Source organism: Lemur catta, chromosome 20 (genome assembly GCF_020740605.2).
Source record: "Lemur catta isolate mLemCat1 chromosome 20, mLemCat1.pri, whole genome shotgun sequence".
In the NCBI taxonomy this organism is placed as follows: domain Eukaryota; kingdom Metazoa; phylum Chordata; class Mammalia; order Primates; family Lemuridae; genus Lemur; species Lemur catta.
The window spans coordinates 3,851,868-3,879,328 of NC_059147.1; the positions used below are offsets into that span (position 1 = coordinate 3,851,868).

The 27,461-nt window shown below is 39.7% G+C and overlaps 1 protein-coding gene across 5 annotated transcripts in view; it reads left to right on the forward strand.

The window, feature by feature from the left end:
* The window catches only part of PHKB (phosphorylase kinase regulatory subunit beta), a 212,607-nt gene extending 185,558 nt beyond the window's left edge, over positions 1-27,049 (forward strand). For all 5 annotated transcript variants that reach the window (XM_045533352.1, XM_045533356.1, XM_045533353.1 and 2 more), the window contains 6 exons: positions 2,216-2,418; positions 15,594-15,728; positions 20,089-20,218; positions 23,379-23,486; positions 25,432-25,572; positions 26,198-27,049. In XM_045533352.1, the coding sequence (XP_045389308.1) occupies positions 2,216-2,418; positions 15,594-15,728; positions 20,089-20,218; positions 23,379-23,486; positions 25,432-25,572; positions 26,198-26,335 (855 nt within the window). In that variant the 3' untranslated portion in view covers positions 26,336-27,049. The remainder of the gene's footprint in view (positions 1-2,215; positions 2,419-15,593; positions 15,729-20,088; positions 20,219-23,378; positions 23,487-25,431; positions 25,573-26,197) is intronic.
* Positions 27,050-27,461: the final 412 nt, after the last annotated feature.

Genomic DNA, 27,461 nt, shown 5'->3' on the forward strand with positions numbered 1-27,461 from the left:
TTGAATGTGTCTCTCACCTCCTGGTCGGCTGTGAGCCCTCAGAGGTGAGCCCCCAGGTCTTGTCCAGTGTGTGCCCCAGTGCGCCCAGCACGGGCCTGCCTCGGACTGGCACGTGGCGAACGTGGGTTGGATTGAGCCGGTGCATGTGGGTGTGCGGAGTGGACGTGGCTGCTCGTTTTCTGTTTTGTTTTCTATAAGCTTTAATTATGTGGCTGAATCATCCTTTTCGTTAAGAGTGAAAACCTGGTTCTTTTCTTTCTCTTTTTGGGAATATATGTGCTTTGTTGTGTTTTCCTGTCAGTTAATCCAGAGATAAAATAAGCCTTCATAGTAGACTTTAACCCTCTTTAAGGGAATCAGCTCATTGCTGAGAATTCCAGGGCTCTTAATTCATTAAGATTGAAATTATTTTATCCTGACATCTAGTTTTTGAAATGTTAGAATAATAAGCTATTTTTCCATAATATTTAATAACAAAAATAATAATAAACTGAGAAAAAGTTCAATCATTTTTCATATATATTATTTTCCCTGTTTTCTCCAAATTATTGAGAGGTAGAATTTTCATCCCCATTTATCAGCTAAAACAAAGTACAGGAAGTAACTTGTCTAGTGCCTTCCCCCACCAGAGTTCTCACCTCTGGCCACAGAGTCTTGTATTTTTGCCCTGGACCAAGCTATCTCTGAAAGAAAGTTAAACAGGCTTTGGGAAGCTATTTTTTCTTAGGTTTTAGGTCCCTGTAGTGTTTACGAAATAGAATTAATTCCACTGCATGTGACATTCAGAAGGTTTTGGAGATCTCTGAGGTCACTGGCACCTGACACTGGGAGGGTTGAGGTTGGTCACATCTGTTCTGTACAGTATCTAGAGAGGGCTTTGCAGCCTGTGGTCCCGAGACCCTGCTCCCACATCCTGGAAGCTTCAGAGCCTCCCCGAGGCTGAGCCTGGACCATTGCCCGTCAGAGGAGCAGGTCTCCCACGGTAACGGTCGCTTGCAGAGCTGGGTTAGCCTGAGAGGCCGGTAGCTCGGCTCCCTGACCAAATGCCTGGGGTCTATTCACTGGCAGCACCTTACCTATTGACAGAAAAGAAATGAGGATGGAGCATTCAAAGTTGGCATCAGTACCTTTATGAAATGCTGCCCTGAGAACTGAAGTAATATTGTTTCTGCAAAGTACATGCAGATCACCTCAAGCTCTCTGGAATGAAATAGTGGTTTAGTCTGATCTTAGCTTCCGGAGGCAAGGATGTGCCTTCCGTTTGTTTTCTTCTTTACACACTGGCATTTTAATAAAAGTAATCACACTCGGACTAACTGGTTGGTACCACTTATGACCTAATAAACCAGCAGTTTGGTTTCCACTGCACAGCAAAAGCCCGCATGTTCTGTTCTTTCCCCCTCTCTGAAAACACAAGTGCCTCTGCATATGCTGTTCTTTTCCTGCCTCTTATAATTATGCACTGTGCGTAGAAGAGATGGAAAGAGGTAAGGAAGAGGTGGGATGGGCTGCAGAATCCTCTGAGAGGCAGAGGACCAGGGACAGAGGAGAGAGACACCAGAGTGTTCCTCTTGCCAACTTGAGCAGCACTTTTCTGCTTTGAGTTTTCGCTGCCACTTCCCTTTGTGCTTTCCCCTTTCCCAGGCCCGTGGGCAGCCTTGTCCGTTCCCCTGCACAGGTGAGAGATCCAGCACCACGTGTTTCAGCCAGGAAAAGTGAGGGCTACACAAGAACTATGTGACCTTGCCCTTGAACAGGTCGCAGTATTGCTAAAGAGCAAAAGGTTCTGCCTGAGAAACTATAAGAAACCAAAAAGTATATCTCTCACATGCTAAATTGTGTAGACTGTGCAGTAGAGTAAAACTATTCAAGGTATTTTGGTTTCTCTGGGGAGTTTCTGGTACTAAAGTCATTCAGAATAATTTTATCTTAATAGTTATTTATATTCCTTCCCTGCCTTTATCCACTCACCCACACTCCCCTAAGTGGGACCCTCACCTGCCCTTATATTTTAGACTAGACTGTGAACCGTCTTGAATTCCGGTGGGAGTCATGCTTTGAAAGCCATTTTAATAAATAGCAGGAACAGTTATTCTACCTAATTCCCTAGCTTGTATAGAGTAATTTCAGCCTGCCAGTCATCCTGAGCCTTGAATTTTTTTTTTTATCTTTTAGTAGCTAGGAGATTTTTACAATAAAATTCTGCCACTCATAGGTAACTCTGGGTGCCTTTGGCCATGAAGAAGTGGTTATCTCTAACCCTTTGTCTCCAAGTGTGATTAAGAACATCATCTACTACAAGTGTAACACCCACGATGAGAGGGAAGCGGTCATTCAGCAGGAACTGGTCATCCACATTGGCTGGATCATCTCCAACAGCCCTGAGTTATTCAGGGGCATGCTGAAAATACGGATCGGGTGAGTAAAGGACTTTGCACTCGCATACAGAGAATTGTTTGCATTGTCCTCTAACAGACTGGGCCTCTCCAAGCGAAGTGATGCTCCAGGTATCTGGTGTGTATTTAGAAAAGTGCGTCTTTTCCCTAAGCCATAGAGGCAACATCTGGTGGTGTGAAGAAATAAATGCCAGTGGCCTGAAAGAATCCTCATGTTTCTTTAACTCCCAAGTTAGACATAGTGAAAGTAACTCTGTTCTCTGCTAAAATCAGACTCCAGGGATTTCAACAGCTGCAACATGTAAAGCACTAAGCACAACCCTTATAAAAGTTCCTATAAATAAAATTAATAACCCTTAAGAGAAGAAGGATTTTCAGTAAAACTAAGTGACAAGAGGGCACACTCAGATAAAAATTCAGTCGTTTTAAGAATATTCTGCATCATTTTCTGTCAAATTCTAATTTTTAATATTTTAAGTGTTCTTTTTGGAGAAAGGATTAAAAGTAAGGCTCTGGTGATCTTGAATCCTCTTAAACAAGAATTTTATGAGACAGCATGGCCTAGGGAGAATTGACGAGGCTCTGGCATTTAACACCTGAGTCCTGGTTCTGACTGCCATTTATGGTCTTGGTAACCTTGGACAAATGCCTGAACCTGTCTAGCCTCACTTTACTACTAGCCTCTTTGTTTTATGTGAAAATGAAATGAGACATATTTTAAAAGCCCATGACAAGATAATGAAGTATAAACATTTCTTTTTAAAATATATTTTTAATTGTATAAGTATCATGTGAAAATGTCCTAATTGCAAAAGAGTCAAATGATAACCTGAGCATATAGAGTAACCCAACATGTAGTAAATTTGGGAGGTGTTCCTTAAGTGTTTGAAGAGAACATATATTCTCTGTTGGTTGCAAATATATAATATGTACATGTGAGTGAGTGTAAGTGCGTATACCTTGCTAACTATATAATTGGATTTTCTGTTCTACTTGATACTTGATTAATGAAAGTCTTAATAATTTCTCATTGTAATTATGGATGTGTCAATTTCTCCTTGCATTTTTATCAGTTTTGCTGTATATATTTTAAAATTTTGTTTTGTCCATGTTACTTCATAGCTTTTATCAGTATATCTTTATGTCATGTAAAGCATTACAACTTTAAAAAATTTCAAACATCTACAATATAGAGACCAGTATAATAAAGCCTTGTGTGCCCATACCGTCACCTGGCTTCAGCAATACCATCACATGGCCAATCTCATTTCACCTGCAGCCTTATCCACTACCCACCCCACCCACACCCCGCTCTTGATCTTTTAAGGCAAATCTATCATATCATCTAATCTATACATGCTTCAATGAGTATCTCTAAAAGATAAGGACTTTTAAAAAACAAAGCCAGGATACCGTTACCATGCATTAAAAAAAAACAATTGAATTACCTTTTGTCTAATGTTACTACCATGCCTGCTTTCTGTATCTGTCATTATTAGCTTGGTATACTGTCTTCTATCTCTTTGCATTCAGTATTCTTTTATAATTTTCTGTGTGTGTGTATATATATATTTATTTATAATCAGCATGTATGCTGAATTTATTTTTAATATCTTAAAATGCCTTTTTTATTTTGATAAGAAGCACATAACATAAAATTTACGATCTTGATCATTTTTAAGTGTACAGTACCATAGTATTAACTATTTAATATACGTATATTATCTTTTAATAGAAATATATTTCATATTTATGCCATTTCTTTTACATGTTGACTTATTCCTGCATTCTATTTCATGTTTTTTATTGCCCATGTTTTTTGTTACTGTTTTCCTTTTCTGTTAATTGTTGGTTCAATTTCCCTTTCATTTCTTAGTTTTAATCTTACATGTGAATATAAAGCACCTTCTGAAAAATTACTATCCGTTCTTTCCTTCAAAATTACATGTAGAAAACTCATTGCTTATTTGGCAGTATCTGCATACCTCTTGATTTATCAGTTCTCATCCTAGGAATTTACAATAATACTCACACAAGTACATAAGGACATATTTTGCAGCAGTCTTCATTTCAGCACTGTTTGAAATAGTGAAACATTGGGAACGACCTAGCTATTCATCAGTAGAAAATAGTTTGCATAAATGATGTTATAACCATATAGTAAAATGCTATGCAGCCATGACAATGAACAAGATGAAGTTTGATATACTGATATTTATAAATGTCCAAGATAAATTAAATGAACAAAGTAAATTGTGAATGTATTATTCCACTTCTTATAAAGGAAGAATAATAATACCATACTTATATGTGTGTCATGGATGTATGGAAAGTATCTGAGAAATACGCATCAAATTGGTGTTGGTTATGTCCTTTAGGAGATTTCTACTTTCTAAGTTATATTTTTCAGTATTATTTAAAAATTTTAGTTTAGTTTATTATTTTCGAAATGATTTGCCTGATTTCAACTATAGCATATTTCAAGTGAATTTCCCATTCTTTATCTCTCCTTTTCTTTTTTGATTGAAAGTAAATTACTGTACCTGCATAGAACTTGGCCTTCATTTTTATCCCTTAAAATTGTTTCTTTCAAGGATTTAGAGGTATTCCAAATCAATTATAAGAACTTTGAATTATATCCTGATTTGTTTGATCTTGGTTTGCTCTAATATTTTCAACTCCAACCTCGTGACTACATACAAGGGTACAGAAATGGGTCTTTTCATGTGATTTGACTCTAAAAGAAAAGAAATGTGATTCTTTCATACAGGGGATGAAAGTATTGTCACAGACTCAGGCATTTCTCTGAGACAGAATAAGTGTAGATCGTAACTCTTTCAAAGCACAATCTTTGTAATAAATGTTCTAGTCGGGAGAGCCTCTTCGAGTGATAGTCATCCTTGCAAACGCTTAAACAAAGCCTTAGAGTAAAGGTAAACAGTTTCCCAAGATTCTACACAGCTATGTGTTTCAGTCTCTAGTAGTTTTTCCTCTACTGCTTATTCAGCATTTTGGCTAATTTATGTCTTTTCACAAATTCCATGTAATTTCCTTTCTTGAATTCAAATCTGACCTGAAGCTTCCTTCTATTAATGGGAGTATATATTTAGTTTATTCTAAAAATAGCTTTCTTCCTATTCTTATAGGTGCTGTTGTATATGTTCAGTGCCTTTCAGGAGAATCACATACACTTTCTCCTTAAACTATGTTACCCAAAATGAAAATGTCAGGAGGCAGCATATAACTTAGTGTTTAACAGTAGCAGAAGAAATTTGCTATGAAATCTTAATTATTCACTGTCCTGGAATTTATTCTGGACTTGTGACATTGTATTCTCATTGTATTAATAATGTCCCTGTTGCATTGGTGGGGCAGTGGTGAGCATAGCTGGCTTCCATGGATAATGTCCCTGTCGCGTTGGTGGGGTACTGATGAGCATAGCTGCCTTCCATCGATAATGTCCCTGTCGCGTTGGTGGGGCAGTGGTGAGCATGGCTGCCTTCCATCGATAATGTCCCTGTCACGTTGGTGGGGCAGTGGTGAGCATGGCTGCCTTCCATCGATAATGTCCCTGTCGCGTTGGTGGGGCAGTGGTGAGCATGGCTGCCTTCCATCGATAATGTCCCTGTCGCATTGGTGGGGCAGTGGTGAGCATAGCTGCCTTCCATCGATAATGTCCCTGTCGCGTTGGTGGAATAGTGGTGAGCATGGCTGGCTTCCATTGATAATGTCTCTGCCCAACTCGTTATGCACATTTCCTTCTTATGCAGGCCTCACAGGATCAGCTCTAATCACTAGAACATTTTTAGTTGGGGAGAAGTTGAATATTTTTTAATGAGGAGTGATTTATTTAAGAAATTTATTTCTGCTAAGGCAGGGGCTAGATTTTGTATTACTTCCTGTCTGTGTCACATTCTAGTTCATCCGAGATGCTCAACAAATATTTGATTCATTAATATATAGTATACAAGCAGAGTCACGTGATTTGCTTTGAGCTTGTGATGGGGACGTTAGGAAAAACAAAAGACAGCATGTCTCTGTGCTCTTAGAGAAGAAAAGGAGTCCTTTGATTTTGATAAATGCACATGGTTTGTGACACATGATACTGGAATTAAGTGTAAAAGAAGAGTTAAGTGACATCCTTCAGGAAATCACCAAATTAAATAGGGTCTTGTTTATATGAAAAGTCCAGTCATACATACAGAAGATATCAGGATGTAGCACTTTTCTCCATTCATTTATTAATGGAATGGTGCAGTTAATCACGTCGGAGTATAGTACAGGTTGCCTTCGAATGGATGTCTCTAAGCTGTGTTTTCAGTAAAGATCTAAGAGGAGACAGGTATGAAGAACACATCGTTGCACTCAAAAGATGACGCTAGTAAACCTTCCTCCTCCTCTTGCTTCATCGTCATAACCACAGATGCTATTTGTTCCATGTCTGTTACATGCTAGGCAATGTGTATAAAATTCTTCACACATATTGTCTGATGTAATCCCTATAACAACTTTGAGGTGGGCACTATGACCCCCATTTTACAGGAAAGAGACTGAGACTCGAGAGCATAGGTGACTGCAAAAGTACTGAGATTTACACCCAGGTCTTCCTTCCTCCAAGGTTCTTGGTCTTCAGTCCTGAGTACTTTCTGCATGTTTTGCTCCTGTGTACCATTGCCATTATCTCCCAGAAACAGCCTTCAGTGTGTATTTCTAGAACCTCACGACCTCTGTGGTCCCTTCTACATGATTTTGACTTACGGTCTGTGTTATATTCCAGTATTCACATAGCAGTTATGTGCCATAGATTCCAGATGGGTTTTGTCTTTTGTCTGTCAGCCCTCCAATCTAGGATCAGTACTGTTTAACATTTTACAGTGTAAGGCATACCGTAGTTACAAGGTAACAAACCTAATAAATGAGATTTTGCACTTTTATTTATCACAAGATCAAGGAAATAAGGATGATCCTAAGTTGGCCCCTTGTATACTATAGGAGATCTATTAAGATGCTGTGAAAAGTTGAGAGGTTTAGATCAAGCTTTTTATTTCCTTGTAATATTGTAAGATACCTCTGGCAAATGGAGAGTTTTGTCATATTAACGACACACAAAGAAGTTTTTAAAATATAAATATGCCTGCCTATTGTTGGATCAAAATTGGCTTAGGAAGCAAAATATAAGAACAGTTTAAAATTATTTATTTGGTTGGCTTTTCAAGATCAGTGTTTCTAGAGGAAGCAATATCTTCCTGAAGACTGTCTTTTGCGTAGCTACGTGGCGGATGCTGTGTTGCCAGTTTCCCAGCCAGCCTGAGCTGCTGCTAGCGGACACGCATGGGCCGTGGTGCTGTTTATTGGAGCCAGCAAAGGGAAAGATGATGGGATAAGGGCAAAGGTCGACAGTTGCCATTTAATTCCTCTAAGGAAAATTTTCAAACTTCCCTAAGGCAAAACCACCCTTGTCACCTAATTCAGCTCTCTGGAAACCACCAATATGGGTGTTGTAAGTGGAAAGACTTGAATTTTGTTCCCATTTCTGCCACTAACTTCAGTAACTATATTGGGCACATGAATTATCCTTTCTTATCCTTAGAGGAAGAGATCTAATGTTTACTGAAGTCCCATGTTCCAGATGATTGACCCCTGGGTTATCTCATGTAATCCTCATAAAAACTCTGAGTTTATAGACAAGCAATTTGAAATTCTGCAGAGTAACATGCCCAAGGTCAGGGGACCAAGAACCAGGATTTGAACTAGTGTGAATGATGGCAAAGTTCATGCTTCCTCACCCCTTCTTCCAGCTCCCTGGTCTATAAAACGGTGAGGCTAACTCTGGCTTCTTCACTGGATTGTGGTAATTCTGGGTAACAAATGTAAAGATGTTTTGCAGAGAGTACAGCTTCAGCATTATCGCTGTGACGTTTGATAATTTGAGGTCATCTCTCTTACGGCTTTTGGAGAACAGGTACATCTGGGGAGTTCTTTATATACACTACAATCTCAAGAATCCATAGGAGGACCCCCACCCCACACACACACCAACAAACACACGCACTCACGCCTGTCTTCTGGTCCCAGGTGTGCAAAGACCCTGCGTTCCCACAGGTGTTCACCCTGCGGGGGGGGGGGGGGGGGGGCGGGGACCCTTTCAGCCATGGCTGATTCTCCTTCAGGGCCCGGTGGAATGATCTAAAGCATTTCACATAGCAGCCCCAACTCAGGATCCCTTTGGGAGTCTCCCCTGCCATCTGACATGATGTCACCTCTCTGTCACTTGGTAGGACTTCGTGAAACCCATGGCAAGCACTGTAAAATCCCCTTAGACCTATGACCCACAGTGCTCTTCCACCACATCAGCAGAAAGGTTTTAGAATGCTGTTTCTATTTGGGATATCAGACAGCTTCAGGAATTGTAGTTATCCTGTCTGGGGCTTGTGCTAGTGCCCCTCTGAAGAGGAAAAAGACTCTTCTGTGTCTTTTTGTATGTTTTTATTGGGCTTCATCCTTAATAAATTTTACTAATGCCTCAGCTCCTTTAAGTGAATGGCCCCGTTGCATGTTTGTTTATTGGCAGCAGCAAATACGTACCCCGTATGTTTCTTTACAAAATTTACCTTGAATTAGTCCCTGGAAGGTTTTTAGTTTGCTTAAAATTGGTGAGCAAATTATTCATTTATAGAGTCTTTCAATGGCAAGTTTCTTATACATTGTTGAACATGTAGCTGCTTCTAAGTTAGTCCTTTGTGTTTTGTAGTGGTTGTAGCACAATTTTAAAAGAAAGATGGGGAGATTTATAGAATACGTTATTTTTTTGCTTCGTAATAAGATGATAAATCATCTCAGATTCATTCTCATCTGGCTGTGTATTATTTTCTCTCTGTTTTAAATGTTAATTATGATTAAAGAGATTGTTCAGTCAGATTTTGAAAACATATTCTTCTTGGAATGCCAACATTTACTGGGCTCAATGGACACAGGAAATAAGAACATTTGCCTTAACCATGGTACATCTTACACAATTCCCCTGTACTACATACGCTTTTATATCTCTAATTCAACCTCTCTCCCTGAGGCTTTTTAAAAAACGTATTTATTTACATCACCCACTGCCTCAATTGCTTTTAAACCAATAGCGCCATGTTTCTTCCCTCTTTTTTCCAAGGTTAATCCTCCTAATACAATTTCTTCAACTTTGCTGCTATCAGGCACTCCAGTGAACAAAATTAACCTGCTCACCGGAATGGTATTCTCGTCTGGTAATGATTTGATTTGCTGTCTCATTATTGATTTGTGCTCCAGCTCTCCTGTTGAAATAGATCACGTTCCTGACAGCCCATTACTGTAAAGACCTCCAGTCAACTGCTTTCTGCTGCGGGTCTGTCAGTCAGGCTTTAGTGGGAGATAACCCCTGAGGATGTATGTTATCAAGCCTTTTTCATCTCTGCTTTCCGTACTGCCAGGACATCTTCTGTAAGTAATTATGATCCAGACATATCTTGTCCTCTGACGCACGCAACTGCTCTGTGGATCATGCATCCAATGCTTAGAGAAGGCCATTGGCATCATAGGTCCCGGACTGTAACATTGCTTATGCAGTAAGGAAAGAGAAGGTAATTAGAGCTTCAAGTTCATTAGCATGTTTCTGATATTCATTGAGAGGTCTTTGCTTTTGACATTTGATGTGAGGTACGGAAGTGAGACGGTGGAGCTCTCCTGCCTCTGTTCTGTGATGATTGGATTGGGGGTAGACTAAGTGAGTCGTGGTTCTCCAGTCACCAAACGAGAAGCTCAGTTTGCCTCATCAAATTGTCACCCTCTCCATATTAATATGAATCAAGGAGAAAAGTCTCTTCTTGCAACTTTCCCATCTTCTCTTATATAGTGTATTAGTCATCTTGGGCTTCCATAAGAAAATACCATAGATGGGGTGACTTAAACAACAGAAATTTATTTTCTGGCCGGGCGTGGTGGCTCACGCCTGTAATCCTAGCACTCTGGGAGGCCGAGGCGGGTGGATTGCTCGAGGTCAGGAGTTCGAGACCAGCCTGAGCAAGAGTGAGACCCCGTCTCTACCAAAAATAGAAAGAAATGATTTGGACAGCTAAAAATCTATATAGAAAAAATTAGCCGGGCATGGTGGCACATGCCTGTAGTCCCAGCTACTTGGGAGGCTGAGGCAGTAGGATTGCTTAAGCCCAGGAGTTTGAGGTTGCTGTGAGCTAGGCTGATGCCACGGCACTCACTCTAGCCTGGGCGACAAAGCGAGACTCTGTCTCAAAAAAAAAAAAAAAAAAAAAGAAATTTATTTTCTGACAGTCTGGAGTTCGGGAAGTCCAAGTTCAAGGTGCCAGCCAGTTCAGGTTCTGGTGAGGGCTCCCTCCCTGGCCTGCAGACAGCTCTTTCTCAGTGTCCTCGCACGGTGGAGAGAGGGAGAGCTCTCTGGTATCTCTTCTTCAAAGGGTACTAATCCCATCATAAGGGTCCCACCTTCATGACCTAAACCTAATTACTCTCAAAGACCCCCATCTCCAAATGTTATCACATTGGGGTTAGGGCTTCAACATATAAATTGAGGGGCAGGAGGAGAATACAATTCAGTTCATTACACATGACTTAGTAAAATGTTTGCACAGAGAGTCATTCATTCACTCATTTAATAGCAAATTTAGTAAATCCTTCTTACCATCTTGAAATAATTTCAGAATGATCATTAAAAAAATTGTTTCTCACCAAGGATTAGTGCTATTCTTTATGGCCTTTTTTCAGGAAATGTTAGCCATTCTGGTTTACCAATGGTGTCAGATTTCCATGTACTTTATTTTATATTTCATTCCTTGTTTGGGGCATGTTGGAAAGAAAAATGCCAATACACATGCAATATTCTTACTAACCTCAAAACAAGAGAGTTTTCAGAAGGATAAGCTTATTTCCAGGACTTTATAGGAATACTCGTCTACCCCTTTGCCCTTTTCCAGTAGCCCTGAGGAATTCATTGTTGTCGACTCAAACCTTCATACGTATGAAGGTTGATTTGGTCAGTCTTGTGTAACTGCCACTTTCTCATTTGCGTATTGGCAAGTAGAGCATGTCTCTGGTACCTTAGACAGACTGAATTTATAAAGATTTAGTCCATGGATAACCTTCATTCTTTTGACTTTCAACATTTGCTTGCTTTCTTTCTTTCCCAATTTTGCATTTAAGTGCTTTTATACTGAAATTGTCAAATCAGGTTTTATATCCTTCTTGATTAGTAGTCCTAAAGATGGATAAAATGTCCTTGATTTTCTTAACTGTATTATTCACTTGGTAATCTACTTTCTCTAGGTCTCTGAGAGATATTTTTATTTATTTATTTATTTATTTTTTTTATTGGAGACAGAGTCTCCCCCTGTCACACAGGCTAAAGTGCAGTGGCGTCATCATAGCTCACTGCAACCTCAAACTCCTGGGTTCAAGCAATCCTCCTACCTCAGCCTCCCTAGTAACTGGGACTACAGGCACGCACCACCATGCCTAGCAGATTTTTTCTATTTTTAGTAGAGATGGGGTCTCACTGTTGCTCAGGCTGGTCTCGAACTCCTGAGCTCAAGGAATCTTCTCGCCTTGGCCTTCCAGAGTGCTAGGATCACAGGAATGAGCCACCACATCCAGCTTCTGAGAGCTGTTTTAATAGTTTATGTCTAAGGCTGTTTTACTATTTTTATTTTAGTCATTTGAAGAACTCCAAAGTGTAAAAAGATTAGTGTGGCCAATATTTTTGAATGGATAAACATATTTTAATTATATGACAAATAGATTATATTCCTTCGTGCTTGAATGAATGAAAAACAGTCACCTTTTTCTTTAGGGATTGTTGAGTACAGTGTTGTCTATAATTTGCTCACAGAACTGCTGAGATTTTGTAAATAGAAGGAAGAAGCCCATTTTAGATCTCCAGCTACCTTTGCATATGGTACTAAGGATTTTAAAAGATAAATGTGATAGACTATGTTTAGTTTTAATAACTCAAGTTATTGGAGGACCTTAAAAGGTAAGCCTTTTAAAAATAAAAACATTATTTATTTTAGAAGATAACTCCTAAAGTTAATTGAATGTGGCACTTGCTTAAGTAACTCGAAGACTTGAATTAAGATTATATTACCTTCCTCTAAACTGAGTCTGAGAAGTCACTTAAAAGGAGTTTGCGAACATTTTTTTGACTCTTTAGAATATCAACAGCCTTTTTATATACATTATCTTATTTGTTCCTCAAAACAATTTCATAAAGCTGAATGGGTAATAGTAATATTCCCATTTGAAAAATAACTTGCTAATAGGGTATAGTTGATAAGTGACAGAATTAGTATTTCATTCTGTCTGTAGCGTTTTTGCTTTTCATTATGAAGAATTGTAAATGTGTAGTAACAGAATTATTTGGTAAATTCCCATATAAGCAATTGTTAGTTACTTATATTTGCCACATTTGTTTTATATTTCTTTTTTTATTTTTTTTTTTGCGGTAGTACATTATAAAGCAATCCTAGACATTCGACTTTTACCCATGAATATTTTAGTGAGTCTATATCTCTTAAAAAGAACATTAATAATCACAGTGTCATTATCACACCCAACAAAATTGCCAGTAATTGCTTAATATCACCAAATACCCAATTCTTATTCAAATTTCTCTGATTTCCCCCAAAATGATTTTTTCAGTTGGTCTGTTTTTGTGTCAGGATCTAAAATAAGACTCACACATGGCATTAGTGGTTGTATCTCTTAAGTCACTTTTCTCCAGAGCAGAACCTCCCACCCCACCTGTCCTTCCAGCGATTTGCTGCGGAGACCAGCGGGCCAGCCTTAGAGTTTTAACCCAATGTTCCTTCCACTATTTTAGGCCGCCTCAAAGGTAAATTCTAAATCTAAATAAGGAAATCAAGTAGAATCAACTAAATAAAGTAATAAATAGAAAACAATTCTATTTTATTTTATAAAATAAAAATAGACTTTTTTATTTAAAGAAGAGGTTCACTGAATAGTTTATTATAACTGACATGTAACAGCTAATTTTATAAACAACTTTAACATCAAAGCATCCAAAATAATTGTTTTTGTTACTTTTCTGCCTGTTTAACATTTTAGTTAAATATACTCAATAATGAGGATGGTTAAGTAAAGACATCCTCGTCTTTGCCTATAACAAAAGTTTAGCCAGGCGTGGTGACTCACACCTGTAATCCTAGCACTCTCGGAGGCCGAGGCGGGTGGATCGCTCGAGGTCAGGAGTTCAATACCAGCCTCAGCAAGAGTGAGACCCCATCTCTACTAAAAATAGAAAGAAATTAGCGGGCCAACTAAAAATATATAGAAAAAATTAGCCGGGCATGGTGGTGCATACCTGTAGTCCCAGCTACTCGGGAGGCTGAGGCAGGAGGATCGCTTGAGCCCAGGAGTTTGAGGTTGCTGTGAGCTAGGCTGACGCCACGGCATTCTAGCCCCGGCAACAGAGTGAGACTTTGTCTCAAAAAAAAAAAACAAAAGTTTAGTCCAGTTTTTCTCTTCAGCTGATTAGAGAAATACAAATGGTAAATCTTAATTCTGTTACATGTTCTGCTATATATATCAGGAAGCTCTCAAACATTTGTTGTTTGCAAATACTTCATCATCTTTATTGGATGATGAACAACTATTAAATATTTGTTATGTAGTATCAGCGGTAATAGTAACAATTTCTTTAAAAAAATTATGTTCTACCTTTGTGTATCACTCATACCTCTATAATTTATCTCAGTGTTTTACAGCACACACTCTGCAATTGACTGGTAGACCAGTTAAATTCCCAACTTTGAGAAATGGCAACAACAGAGAATAGGGGAGAGGGTAGGAAGAGCTGAGAGCTGTGTTAGCCAAGGGCAGTGGAGACTGGAACAGTCACAGAGCTGATACCTTCACCTTGTGGCCTGTGGCCTGGCCCAGCAGGAAGGGAGATGTGCCTGGTTGATACCACCTCTGGCTCAACTGGGAAGGATTAGCATTTTTTCTTACCATCTTCTGCCCTGAGAGACATTAGTCATCCCATGAGAATGTGTCACTGATGTTTTGCAATCCAGTCTTGGCAGAAAGACAAACTTTCATCTTTTGAATACACCTACCTAACTTTTTCATCTCTGTGCTCACAAGGCCTTGCGAGTTGTCTTTCAAGGAAGTGTATCAAGAGAACAATGATGCTCTATCTGGGTGTAGTGAGTTAGCCACTTCAAACCTTCATTGCTTTATCTAGATGTTTCCCTCGGTGGGCTGGCTTCAGCAGAGCCTCCCTCTGGGAGAAAGGCGGCTGGGGATGCAGGCACAGTCTTTCCAGAGACTGTGGTGCACTGTCTGGTTGTTATTCAGTGCTCACCGGGGGATTTAAGGATAAAGCATAGGAATCTACTGTGTAAAAGTAATTCCCTGGCTTTTCCTAATGGTGTGTAGAGTTCTGGTTCCCTAAGGCACGGTATTATTTCCAGAGTTTTTTTTTTTTTTTTTTTTTTGGTTTTCATAACTAGTTTATCTGTCCTCAGAATACAGCAAATGAAAGAAGTAAGATGAAACTGCGAAAATGCTTTTTAAAAGCTTCTCAAAAAATAAAATTATTTACACATAAAATAATTAAATATTTGGCTCTTCTGACATCTGTTGGTTAAAGTACATTCTTTAATGTATGACTATAATTAAGTTATAACTAATTGTGTCCTTATATTTCAAAGAGAGGTACTTCTCTGTCCCCTCCCATCCCAAAAGAATAACTGCAAAGTACAGAAAATTGATGAAAGATGCTTATCATTCCTGGGAAAGGATGTTTACATAATGGCATATCTCAGCCCATATTGAAACGCATTGTTTATGTCCCTTTTTTTGGCATGTATCTAGTATTAAGAAAATACAGTGTGGCAGCTATTTGTATACAGAATATGATCAGACTGAATTGGTAAAATCTCACTTGGTGAGAACCTAAGTAATTGCCTATTTTCATGTTTTACCACCTCACCGCCTGTGCAAGAGCAGGCCTCATTTGTAAGGGTCTGATCATGTCACACAATCTTGACAGAAGTAACTGTGTCAATGGTTCAGGAAATTCAAATGGCCCTTTCTTTATTCCCCTTTGCTTGGGTCAGTGCTGCTAAGGGCATGACCAAGAGAAGCACAAGGTGATTTTATTTCACCCCTGCTTTGTTTCAGATGGATCATCCATGCTATGGAGTATGAACTACAGGTCCGCAGTGGGAACAAGCCAACCACGGATTTGTATCAGTTGTCACCTAGTGAAGTTAAACAGCTTCTGCTGGATATCCTGCAGCCTCAACAGAACGGAAGGTAACCAGGGCCCTTTGCTACCTCCACAGCCCTGGACTCACAGGAACATCGTAATTGTTAGTCTGACATATCTACGAAATGTGTAAGATGTTAATAAGAAATAAGATGCAGCAGGGGGTCAAAGGCCACCCTAATAGATGGAGGGTATAAACAGACTGATTAAAATGTCTGCCTTCAATTGTTTTTTGTGTTGACTTGAATTTTATACTTTTTTCAGGTATAGTTTATAAGCACTTCTTCATTTTTATTCTGTGCAAAATGGAACACTTTTTACCACTTTAGTCAATTCCCTTTCTGAACCTTTTTAGCACTCACCATCTCCTCCCAACACTTTGGCAGAAGGGACTGGGTTTGATAATGTTATTTAAATATGTTGCCTGTGATTTTGTCTCCCTAACTAGACTTCAAGTCTAAACCCTTTCACGGTCTTAATTTGTGCCAATCTTAGACTAAGAGCAAAATAAATGCTTGTGGGTAGCATTGAAGAATTTTTTTTATTACAGAAAGAGCTTTAATATAAGTAGGCAAGTATTTATTGACACATTTGTGCCTGACATTTTCCAAGGTGGTATAGTTATATGCGTAGAAAATTCTACATATGCCTTCTACAAAAGAGATCTTCTACAAAAGTAGATTTGAACAAATGGAAAGGCATCTTTGTTCTTAAATAGGAACACTCAGTGTTATAAAGATATCATTTGTAAATTTAATGCAATTCCAGTAACATTTCAACAAGCTGTTTTATGAAATTGGGTAAGTTAATACTAAACTTCATATGGAAAAACAAACATGCAAGAATAACCAGAACAGCATAAAAGAAAGACTTGTCCTAATAGATATTAAAACATACTACAAAGCATCTATAATAAAAACAGGGTGGTATCAGCGCATGAGCAAACAGACCAGTCGAACGGAATAGAAGATCCAGAAATAGACCCCCAAGTACATATCGAAACTTAGTATATGATAAAGATCAAGTATGGACTTTTTAAATATATAGTAAAAGAACAACTGGATAGCCATTTGGGAAAAGACAAAATCAAATCCATACCTTATACTGTACACAAGAATAAACTCCAAATAGAGATCTAAATGAAAAAATTAAATCATACAAGAAAAGAAGACATGGGTAAATTCCTTTTTAGTTTTAGCATGGGAAAGGCTAACTATGACTTAACCCAAGGACAGCAAAGGAAAAGATTAATAAGACTACATAAAAATTAAAAACAACATTTTGCAAGGCAGAAAAGAGATAACCAATGTCAAAAGACAACTGAGAAACTGGAACAAAATATGTTCCACAAAGAGCTATTGTAATAGCCAAAAATTCTTAAAAATTGACGGATAGAACTAAAAACCCAAGGGAAAAATGGGGAAGAAACATGATTAATCACCTTATTTAAAATATATAAAAAAGACTTTCAGATATTTGAAAAAATGTTCAAAATAACTCATAACTAGAGAAATGTAAATTAAAACATGTTGAACCATTTCTCATGTTTCAGACTAGCAAAAGCTAAAAGGTCTGATAAACAATTGATGAGGCTGTGAGAAACAGACACTCCTATATGTAGCTAGCGAGTACAGCCCTTCTGGTTGGGAATTAGACAGCATCTAGAAAAAGGTCTACATTTGTGCTTATCCTTTGACCCAGCATTCTTATTAATACTTTTAGGAATCTGCTCTGAGGATATGCCTCCAACAATATGAAAATATATATGCACAAGGTTATTAATTGCACCATTGTTTGTATTTGAAAATTTCAGAATTCCCATAACCTAAATGCCCATACATAGGAGACTGAATGAACTGTGGTATAGCCACACAGCAGAGTACTATGCAGCTGTGAAAAAGAATGAGCATGATCTCTATGAACTTTTACGGAGAAATTTCTAGGATATATTGTTAAATGAAAACAGCAAAGTGCAAAAGAGCATCCACAGTATGCTACTGTTTATTTAAGAAAGGGCTATAAAAACATATATATTTATGTAGTCATGTGTTCAGAAGAAATACAGGGGGAATAAACCAGAAACCAGCGTGACCGGCCCCCAAGGAGCGGGAGGCGGGCGGAACGGAAGTGCGGGACGGAAGTGCGGCGGGCGCGGGGGGCGGTGTGGGAGGTGGCGCTTCCTGACGCCACGCTCCGTGCAGCTCGGACCCCTGGGCTCTTGTGGTGTTTCCTGTGCCAAAAGCATAAATAATGGATTAAAATTAACCCAGATGTGGCGGGGACACAAGCTAGAATACAAAGAGCAGAAAACGAACCTGTTTTACAAATGAGTGACATTCCCACGCCAAGAGGGCGGGGAGGAAAGGAGTCGCAGAGGGACCTTCGGCGCCGTCGCGTCGACTGATGCCGTGGAGCCAAAGAAAACCAGGAGCGCGCAGACCCGCTCCAGGGAATGCGTTCTCTCACAGATGTACGAGTTAGCGGTTGTGGGGTTACTCTGTATGTCCGCCGGGACTGAGGGAACAAGCACGTACGTTGAGCGTCCTGAGAGCGCGATGCTGCCGGAGGGCGCGGTTCCACGCCAGGACGCGGGCGGCGCTGGGGCCCACGGCGCCGTCGGGAGCTCGCGGCTTCTGCGCCGGGGGGAGATGCAGAAATAACTGGACGTGTGTATGTCCTAGCTCTGCCCATTGAGGTGACCTAGAGGCAATGAAACCGCATCCACAGTGAGCTAAGCTCATGGCCAGATGCTGATTTCTAAATACCATTCTCTAATAAAAACAACCACCATCCCTTGGAGGAATGATTGATTCCAGGGCTGAGCAAGAAAATGCAAGATAAGCCTGGAGCATCTTGTGCCAGAAAATAAGAAAGTGCTCAAAATATGGGAAGAGGTGTGTCGGAAATAGTGGAGACAATTTGAAGGAGCGCCAATAGCCAAAGCAGGGACAATTTCAGCAAAAAAATAATGATAGTATTGTGTTATGTTGTACTCCATAGAATAAATATCCGTGAGTCCATGCTGATATAAATAGGTAACTAGGGAGAAAGGACTCTTCCTTATAGTAGAATTCCAATTAATAAGTGTGGCCAGAATGATGGAAATAGAAAATCATCATTAAACAAATATAAAACACTATAGTAATTGTTGCAGTCAAGAATCCATCATTGGATGGAAATACGATGAGAAATGGAAAATTTGCATAATTCCAAGGTATTTCCACTCAAGATACTTACTAATTGCAAAGGAAAAAACAGTAACCTTGCTGTAGAAAAACCCAGCTGACTCCACTTTAACCGAATGTTTAAGGTTAACATCACCAGTGATAAAACACATCAACATCATGTATCCCTGATGTGATGCATTGAAAAGGGCACGAAACTTCTGGATATTCATGCCAAAAAGTGCATAATCACAGTCTATTCATCAGAAAACATCAGACCAACCCAAATTGAGGTACATCCTATAAAATAGCTGACATTTCTAAAGTGCCTAAGTTATAAAAGACAGAGGAAGATGGAGGAACTGTCACAGATTAGAGGAGCCTCAGGAGACATGGAAACTAAAAGCCAGGTGGGATCCCGGATTGGACCCTAGATCAAAACAAGACCATTAATGGTAAAATTGGCAAAATTTGAATAAGGTCCATATATTAATTGATAGTATTGTATCAATGTTAATTTCCTGGTTTCAATATCATACTACGATTATATAAGATAACAAAAGTAGGGGAAGCCTACTTTGACAGTTTGTGAATGACATATGTTTAAGATTTAATAATGCTAATCCATGAAAATAAGAGATCTAGAATTTTGTCTTATTACATTCTGTGACATGTAAGATTTTGTATCTGATTTTTCAGCACTGGAACTTTAGCCATATTTAAATAGCAAATTTTTTATAAAGTTTAAAATAAGGTAATTCATTATAATTAATGTTTTTTTGAGCATTCACTTATTCATTTATCAAATGTTTATTAAGCACCTTTCTGGGAGGGATGAGTAGGAGCAATCAAGTTATATGATTTCCATGTCTTCATGGAGCTTACCTTTTATTATGTGTAAAAACCACATAAAGGTATTGTGAAATTGGCTATGGTTTTAAATGAAGCTGCTTTTTGTGTTAGAAAATCATTTGATCATGTAGTAAGCAATTCATAGCTTACTAGAGAGTAACATTTTGCCTTTTAAATTTTTTAAGATCTTGGAGATTTCCTCCTCTCCTGAAAGCTCTGTTTTCTCGATGAAATATTTACTAACCTCTGTAACACAAGGTAGATATGCATCATTGATAGGTTTTGGCTTTATTTGCTTCCCTATTGGAACAATTAATCCATATTGAAAGCCCTGCTTTCTACCAGAACAAGCTTGTTTTTCAGCTCTAAGGCACTTTCCTTTGGTTTACAGATGTTGGCTGAACAGGCGTCAGATCGATGGGTCTTTGAATAGAACTCCCCCCGGGTTCTATGACCGAGTGTGGCAGATCCTGGAGCGCACGCCCAATGGCATCATTGTGGCTGGGAAGCATCTGCCACAGGTAAAGCCCCATCATGTTTATATAAGGAAAACGAACTTCTAAGGAGACCCACCAGAGTAGAGAAGTCTTCTCTTCTCTGTGATGCAAATAACTTTTCTGCTTTTCCATATTCTAAGGGTATTTTTAAAGGAGGGGTATCCAGATACCCGAAGGGATGAAGTACTAGAAAATAAGAAGTTTAATCAGTTGGATTAGAAATATTTTTCCTCAATCTGAGTTCCTTTTATTTTTCAATTTTAATATCCCTCTATACAGAAAAAGCTTTTTCTCCCAAATGGATATATTGCTGAAAAGTTGTATGTAATCAAAATTTTTTGTATTGTCATATTTCAGATGTTTTAAGGAAGCTCTCTTTAAAGGAACCACATGGCCAAACCTCTTGCTGAACAAGCTGTCCTTCCTTTGTTTACTTATAGTGAACACAGGGTTTCTTACACTGGCTTGACTTTAAGTGGGGGTGTCCCTTCACCCCAAGTGGTGGTGGGCCAGTGCGGGGGAGCCTCACAAACAGTAAAATGTACATTGAAAACACAGATCCAGATCAGACCTAAAAAGCAAGGAGTCCTAGTAATGCTTTGGATAAGGAAATCACTACTTAGGAATTGCATTGAATGTGAATAACGCGGTAACTTTTTCGTCATTAGACAGATAATCACTTATTTTACTCAACGTGTAACTTAGCTGTGCTTCACATGAATTAGTGCCCTCCCCTTCAGATGGTTTGCCATGTTCACTATTTTATTTATTTAATCCCAGCATCTGAATCATGCTGCTTATACCCCAAAGTGAAGAATTAGCCTTTTGGAAATAGAGTACTATATTTGTTTTCAGTGTTGAAACTTCAACCCAATTAATTCTGATGTAGCTCTTTACGCAAATAAAGTATTCTCACATACACACACTCGCGCTCTTGCTTCTGTGCACATTAGAGTGCCTGTGGAAGGACCGGCCAGGAGTTGGCGGCATTCTTTCCTCTACCTTTGCGAGAAGGAACTGTGTGGCTGGGGGACTGTGTGGGCTTTTTCCTGGAACCCTTTTTAACCTTTCAAAATTTGAACTGTGTGAATGTATTACTTATTCAAAAAAGTGAATAAAAACTTTTAAACGAATTTTTCATAGTATTGGCAGGCCGAGCGTGGTTTCATTTGGCTGCCGGGATGGGGCTCCAGCCGTGCACTGCTGTCCTGCGTGAGCGCCGGCTGGGGGGGAACAGGCCTGCGCCTCAGCACCCGCCTCCCACCCTGGCGGGCGTCCGGCAGCCTTCTGTCGGCTTCTTTGCCAGCCCCTACTGACGTGGGCCAGGTTTCCATTTCACCGCCCAACAGCCTGGGCCACTTACATTCAGTACCCTCCCCTTGCCAACAGCCTCTCTTTGCTGAAAATAAAAATAACGGCAATAAATACGTCTAAGTATTTTCATGCACCAAACACTTTTCTAAATGCTCCTTTCATCCTTAGAACAATCTTGAGAGACAGGTACTGTTGCCATTTGACAGACGAGGACAGCCAATGATTCCCTCAGGGTCACACATCCGGTATAAGTGGCAGACCCAGGGTAGGACCCCTGGCAGTTTGGCTTCTGACCCTTTTCTCTTAACTTTTCTGCCATGCTATTTACCCTAAGTCCTTTCAGAAGAGTAGGAAATCAGGCAAGCTCTTCTGTATGTGAGTAGTATCTGGGTTGACTTTTTCAATGACCTATGATAAGAGGAAATTAATGTGAAACCATGAAATGGTCTTCCTTCCCCTCTGTAGCACTCTTCACCCCATTGCTAGATGGCTAAGCAGTTATAGTAACTGTTCAGCACTCCGGCTTCATTTGCCCCAAATTGGGTATTACTGGTAAACATGAACAATCTGTCAGATCATATTGACTGTGGAATGCAGTAGGTAGATTATATTGAGTATAGGACTGAGGCATTATTACACCAGGCTGAAAAATTTGCTGCTACTTGGTTGAAAGAGGACATTCTTACTGGGTCCCATTTTGAGTAGCAGGTAGATGCACATGGTTCTGAAGCTATGATTAAGTTCAATCAGGCTGGGCGCAGTGGCTCACGCCTGTAATCCTAGCCCTCTGGGAGGCTGAGGCAGGTGGATCGCTCGAGGTCAGGAGTTCAAGACCAGCCTGAGTGAGACCCCGTCTCTACTAAAAATAGAAATAAATTATCTCGACAACTAAAAGTATATATAGAAAAAATTAGCCGGGCATGGTGGCGCATGCCTGTAGTCCCAGCTACTCGGGAGGCTGAGGCAGGAGGATCGCTTAAGCCCAGGAGTTTGAGGTTGCTGTGAGCTAGGCTGATGCCACGGCACTCACTCTAGCCCAGGCAACAAAGGGAGACTCTGTCTGACTCTGTCTCAAAAAAAAAAAAAAAAATAGTTCAGTCCAAGTCACCATTGAGGTAAAAGCAAGCAAGTATGTGTCATCATCTCTGCGTGTCTGGTCATAAATCTAGTAACTCCATCTGCTTTCCACCATACAAGTCTGACATTTAGAGTCTTCCCTTCCATCCTTTGAGGGTTAACCCCTATACCCCAACTTGGATTTGAATTTGAGTTTATTTTCTGTTTTCATTTGGTTTGTGAAAAGCGAATGAAAGACTGTACAATACTCTTGTTTTAAATGAAAGATAAACAGCAGAGTAGAGAAAATTCTTTTAGTTTTGCCTTTTTTCCATTTCCTTGCCATTTCTGCACCTAATGCTGTTTTCTCCTGTTTGTGTGCATTTTTATGCTGCCAGCTCAGAAAGGACCTGCCTCAGTAATGATGTAAATTCAATAGCAAGTGACTTGCATGTTGAAGCCTGACAGCAAGCATAACTTCCTGTGTTAATTCTGGAAGCAATATGTGCTCTATTTGTTGTCTCAGCTTTTGGCTGTTCCTTTTGTGTATTAAAGTGGCTTTCTAATGTGCTCCTTTTCCCCTAAGACATTAATATGGTGAAGATAACTACAAAAAATGAGAGGTTTAATTTAGCACAATAGCTGGTTGGCTTTAGTAGTTTGACGTACATAAAATCCAGTTGTGTAGCTAAAAGTGCTCTCTAAGGTTTTATAGAAACTGAAAAAGATTATTGATTAGAAAATGAAATTCCTCTATGCAATGAGAACTCCAGTGTAACAGTTCAGCATGTTAATGTGGAGTTATTTTTTTCAGCAACCAACCCTGTCAGATATGACCATGTATGAGATGAATTTCTCTCTCCTTGTTGAAGACACATTGGGAAATATTGACCAGCCAAAGTACAGACAGATCGTTGTGGAGGTTCGTATTAAAGTTGCTAAAGAAGCATGCTATTTGCTCCCTGAAAACTCGTATAAGGGAAACTGCGTAAGAGACCAAGAATTCCATTCCTCACCTAACCATGATCCTGCCAGCTGAGTCCTCGGGAAGACGCCAGCCTGGGCCCAGTCAAGGCGCGTGAGCAGTCGGGGTGGCAGCCGGCAGCCCAGTTCTTCCTCTCCATGCCCGCGCCCGACACGGGCACATCGGCAGTGTCATGAGAATAGAGGAGGTGGCCTTTCCCATTCATTTTGTTTTCAGTTTTTTCTATTTATAGAAATAACACACAACTATTGTAGAACGTTTCAACAATTCAGGAAATTACAGAAAAGAAAACAAAAATTCCCTCCACACCCACTAGCAAGGGATCATCACTGTTGATATTTAGTATGAAGAGAAGACATGTTACTGTGTGCTGTATCATCATTGCTCCATGTAAAATCAAATGCTAAAATAGAAATACGCACATACATACCCTTTGTCACATTAAAACATTGTGCCAAACACATAGAGACTCGACCAAATCATGGGTGTAATATACAGCTCATCCTCACTTTGTCTCTTTCTCTGGGACTGTCTCCATCAGACTTTGTGTTTCTTGAGGGGAGGTAATTCGTCTTCCTGAGACAGAAGCTGTCAGCGAGTGCTAACTGGATGTGGCACTAAAATGTTCTTTAAATCCAGCATTTCTGGGGCTGCAGTCAGAGCTGAGTGAGATCCGCCTTTGCCTCCGACGTCCCGGCTGTGAACGGTGCCAGGCAGTCAGTGTGGCAGCGCGTGGGGGCGAGGCAGACACGGGGTTGCCAGAACACGCAGGGTTGTTGGGTGGGTGAATGCCTTCCTGTGCTGTCGCCTCAGCCTTCCACGTCGAGCACCCAGCATCTGGGACAGACAGTGGACACAGAGGTCCTTCTTGTGGACCACAGTGAGATCGTTCCCTTTGCAGGAGAAATTGTCCTTTACATCTACGGTGTAATAAACCTTTGTATTCTCCTGGCCAGAGCCTTACCCCAAGGTCTCCCACATTGTGACCCCTCAATGTTACTGAAAGTGCTTCCTTTGGTTCTTTCAGGTTCTGTTTTGGAAGCCTTTAGGTAAAGTACAGTCAGCAAGATTCCCAAATTGGGAAGTATGAGGTGTTTCCTATTCAGCGCACTAAGTAGGACCCATAAAGCCCAACAGAATGCCTGCAGCAGTAACCGCACACTCAGGCACAGGCTTTGCATCTGAAATGAATTGGGCATCCAAAGTGAACTGTACCACTTAGGGTGAGTGTGTGGGACGGCGAAACAATAGGGTGATGCATTAAACTAAAAGAGTTTATGCACACCAAATAGTATTCATGTCATAGAGGTCAAAAGTTAAGTGTATTTGTTTAAAACGTAGCCATCCCCTGAGCAACATCTATGGCCTTACAGACTTGAACTCATTTGGGGTGCGGGGCTCCAAGTCATCTGATCATGAATTTAGATCCAGAGTCTCCACTGAGCTCACCTGCATTCTCTGCCTTTGTTCACTGCCGCCTCTCCTCTGGCCGCCCTGCTCCACTGGACACGTTTTGGTGTCTTGCTAGCAAGGATTAATGCCCAGAGGACAGTTTGGGTGATCAGGGCACTGCGTACTATGTACAAGGTTAGGAAAGCCATTTTTGTAAGTTATTAGTTTTATTTACGTGACAAAAAAAACATTTCTATACAACTATAGGGATACACACAATGAAAAACATATACAGTTTCCAAACAGAACTTATGCAGCTAATTTGCAAAATTAGATAGTTTCCATCTGTAGGTGACCTTTAAGCTTCTCATACAGAACATACTGTGGCATGCTAGCCCCGTCCCTCCACTGGATTAAAGAGTGAAAACATGTCCAGACTGTGTCGCTGTTACAGCTCATGTAATTGGCTTTCAACGTCGGTCTCTTCTAGTTACTGATGGTTGTATCCATTGTACTGGAAAGAAACCCGGAGCTAGAATTTCAAGACAAAGTAGATCTAGACAGACTGGTGAAAGATGCATTTCATGAATTTCAAAAAGATGAGAGTCGGCTAAAGGAGATTGAAAAACAAGTAAGTAGAAAAAACAGCTTTTTGTAGAATTGTTTTCATTGTCTTAATTCTTCAAAATATCCCTAATCTCTTACCATTTAATTTACAAAACAGATTCACAGAGTACAAAATACTTGATGGGCAGTCTGACTTATTTGAGGAATTAATGTTACTTTTTAGTTAATTACTAGTCAATTTAGCCATGAAGTTCTGACAAAAATAGAAATCTAGGAAAAAATAAATTTGATTTATATAGTTAGCAGTTAAAATGTCTTATCAGGGAGGAGCTGTAGATTCCAGAAGGCTATAAAATTAAATTCTGGGGAATCCAGGAGGCTGCATTGTGCTATGTACCACCTAACACAATCCCTTCCAGGCTCTCTGTTTAATATTTTATGCTCATCTGAAAAAGAGGTTCTCAAAGTAAATAAAAATTATCAGCAAAGAGGAGAATACTAAAAATGTCTCTTTGTTTTATATGCTGAGAAGATGCCTCAGGAAAAGGAAAGAAAAGCTCAGGAAACTCGTATTTTCTGTGAAGAAATCTTTCTGTGAATTTATTTTTCCCCCTAGGCTGACACTGATTTTACCTGTCAAGTCTTTACAAACAAAAATCAGCTGACTTGCTTACTGGTTTCCTTTGTAGGATGACATGACTTCATTTTACAACACTCCCCCGCTGGGAAAAAGAGGAACATGCAGCTATTTGACAAAGGTTGTGATGAGTTTGCTGTTGGAAGGAGAAGTCAAGCCAAGCAACGATGACCCATGTCTGGTTAGCTAGCGAGGACGGTGGCAGAGGCTCTGCCAAGACACGTGTTCTGGAAGTGTGTCGTGTTTAGTGTTGAAGCTTAATCAAGGCAGCCACTCATATATGAGCTGATCATGCTGGTGGGTGACAGCCACACCCTCGGCAGAGGTATCGGACCTCTTGCATGGCACAGCCAGTCTAATGGTAAACGCTTTTAATCAAGTGAAAAAAAGTTCACTGAATGACAGCAATAGTTTATGAATTGAAAATTCACCGCTGCATGTTTTATGATGAAATAGCTCATCAAAGTGAATCTTTGCTCTTTGGACTCTGAATTCTTACCTTACTGCCATTAAAATGAATCTGCCAACTAGTAATGCATACTGGGAATCAAAAGGTATTGAAAGAATGGTAAACCTTTTTTGGTGGCATTGTCATGCTAGGGAAGATGTCAATATACATCATAAAAGCAAAATCAGCCAGCTGATACTTTGATTCTCAGAAACTGCATTAATAATATTTTAGCTACAGAGCTGTTGCACAATTTTTACCTTGTAAAAGTGACTACAGCTTTGTATTTATGCTAACTATAGGGGTTGAACTATGATATAATAAATCTGTACCTTATCAAACATTTTCTTTGAGCTCCTGCTAAAGATAGGACATGTGTAGGGTTGTTCAGAAGCATGTTAACCTGGTTTGTACTGGTAAAAACAAGTAAGTCATTAAATTTTATTTCTGAATTAATGAATGTGTCTGGAAACAGTCTTTGCTCTCAGGCTCACAAGATTGAGTTTAGTATTTTCATTTAATTGATTTGGAGACAGAATGGAAGAGAATCTACAGTACCTAGCATTATACATATTTTGCTGCCAACCTTACTTAAACTTTAATAAAAATAGAAAGTAGAAAAGAACCCAAGTGCCCATCAATACATGAGTGGATTAATAAAATGTGGTATATGTATACCATGGAGTTCTACTCAGCCACAAAAAACAACGGTGATCTCGCACTTCTTGTATTATCCTGGATAGAGCTGTAGCCAGTTCTACTAAGTGAAGTATCACAAGAATGGGATAAAAAGCTCCACATGTACTCACCATCAAATTGGTATTAACTGATCAACACTTAAGTGCACATAGAGTAGTAACGTTCATCG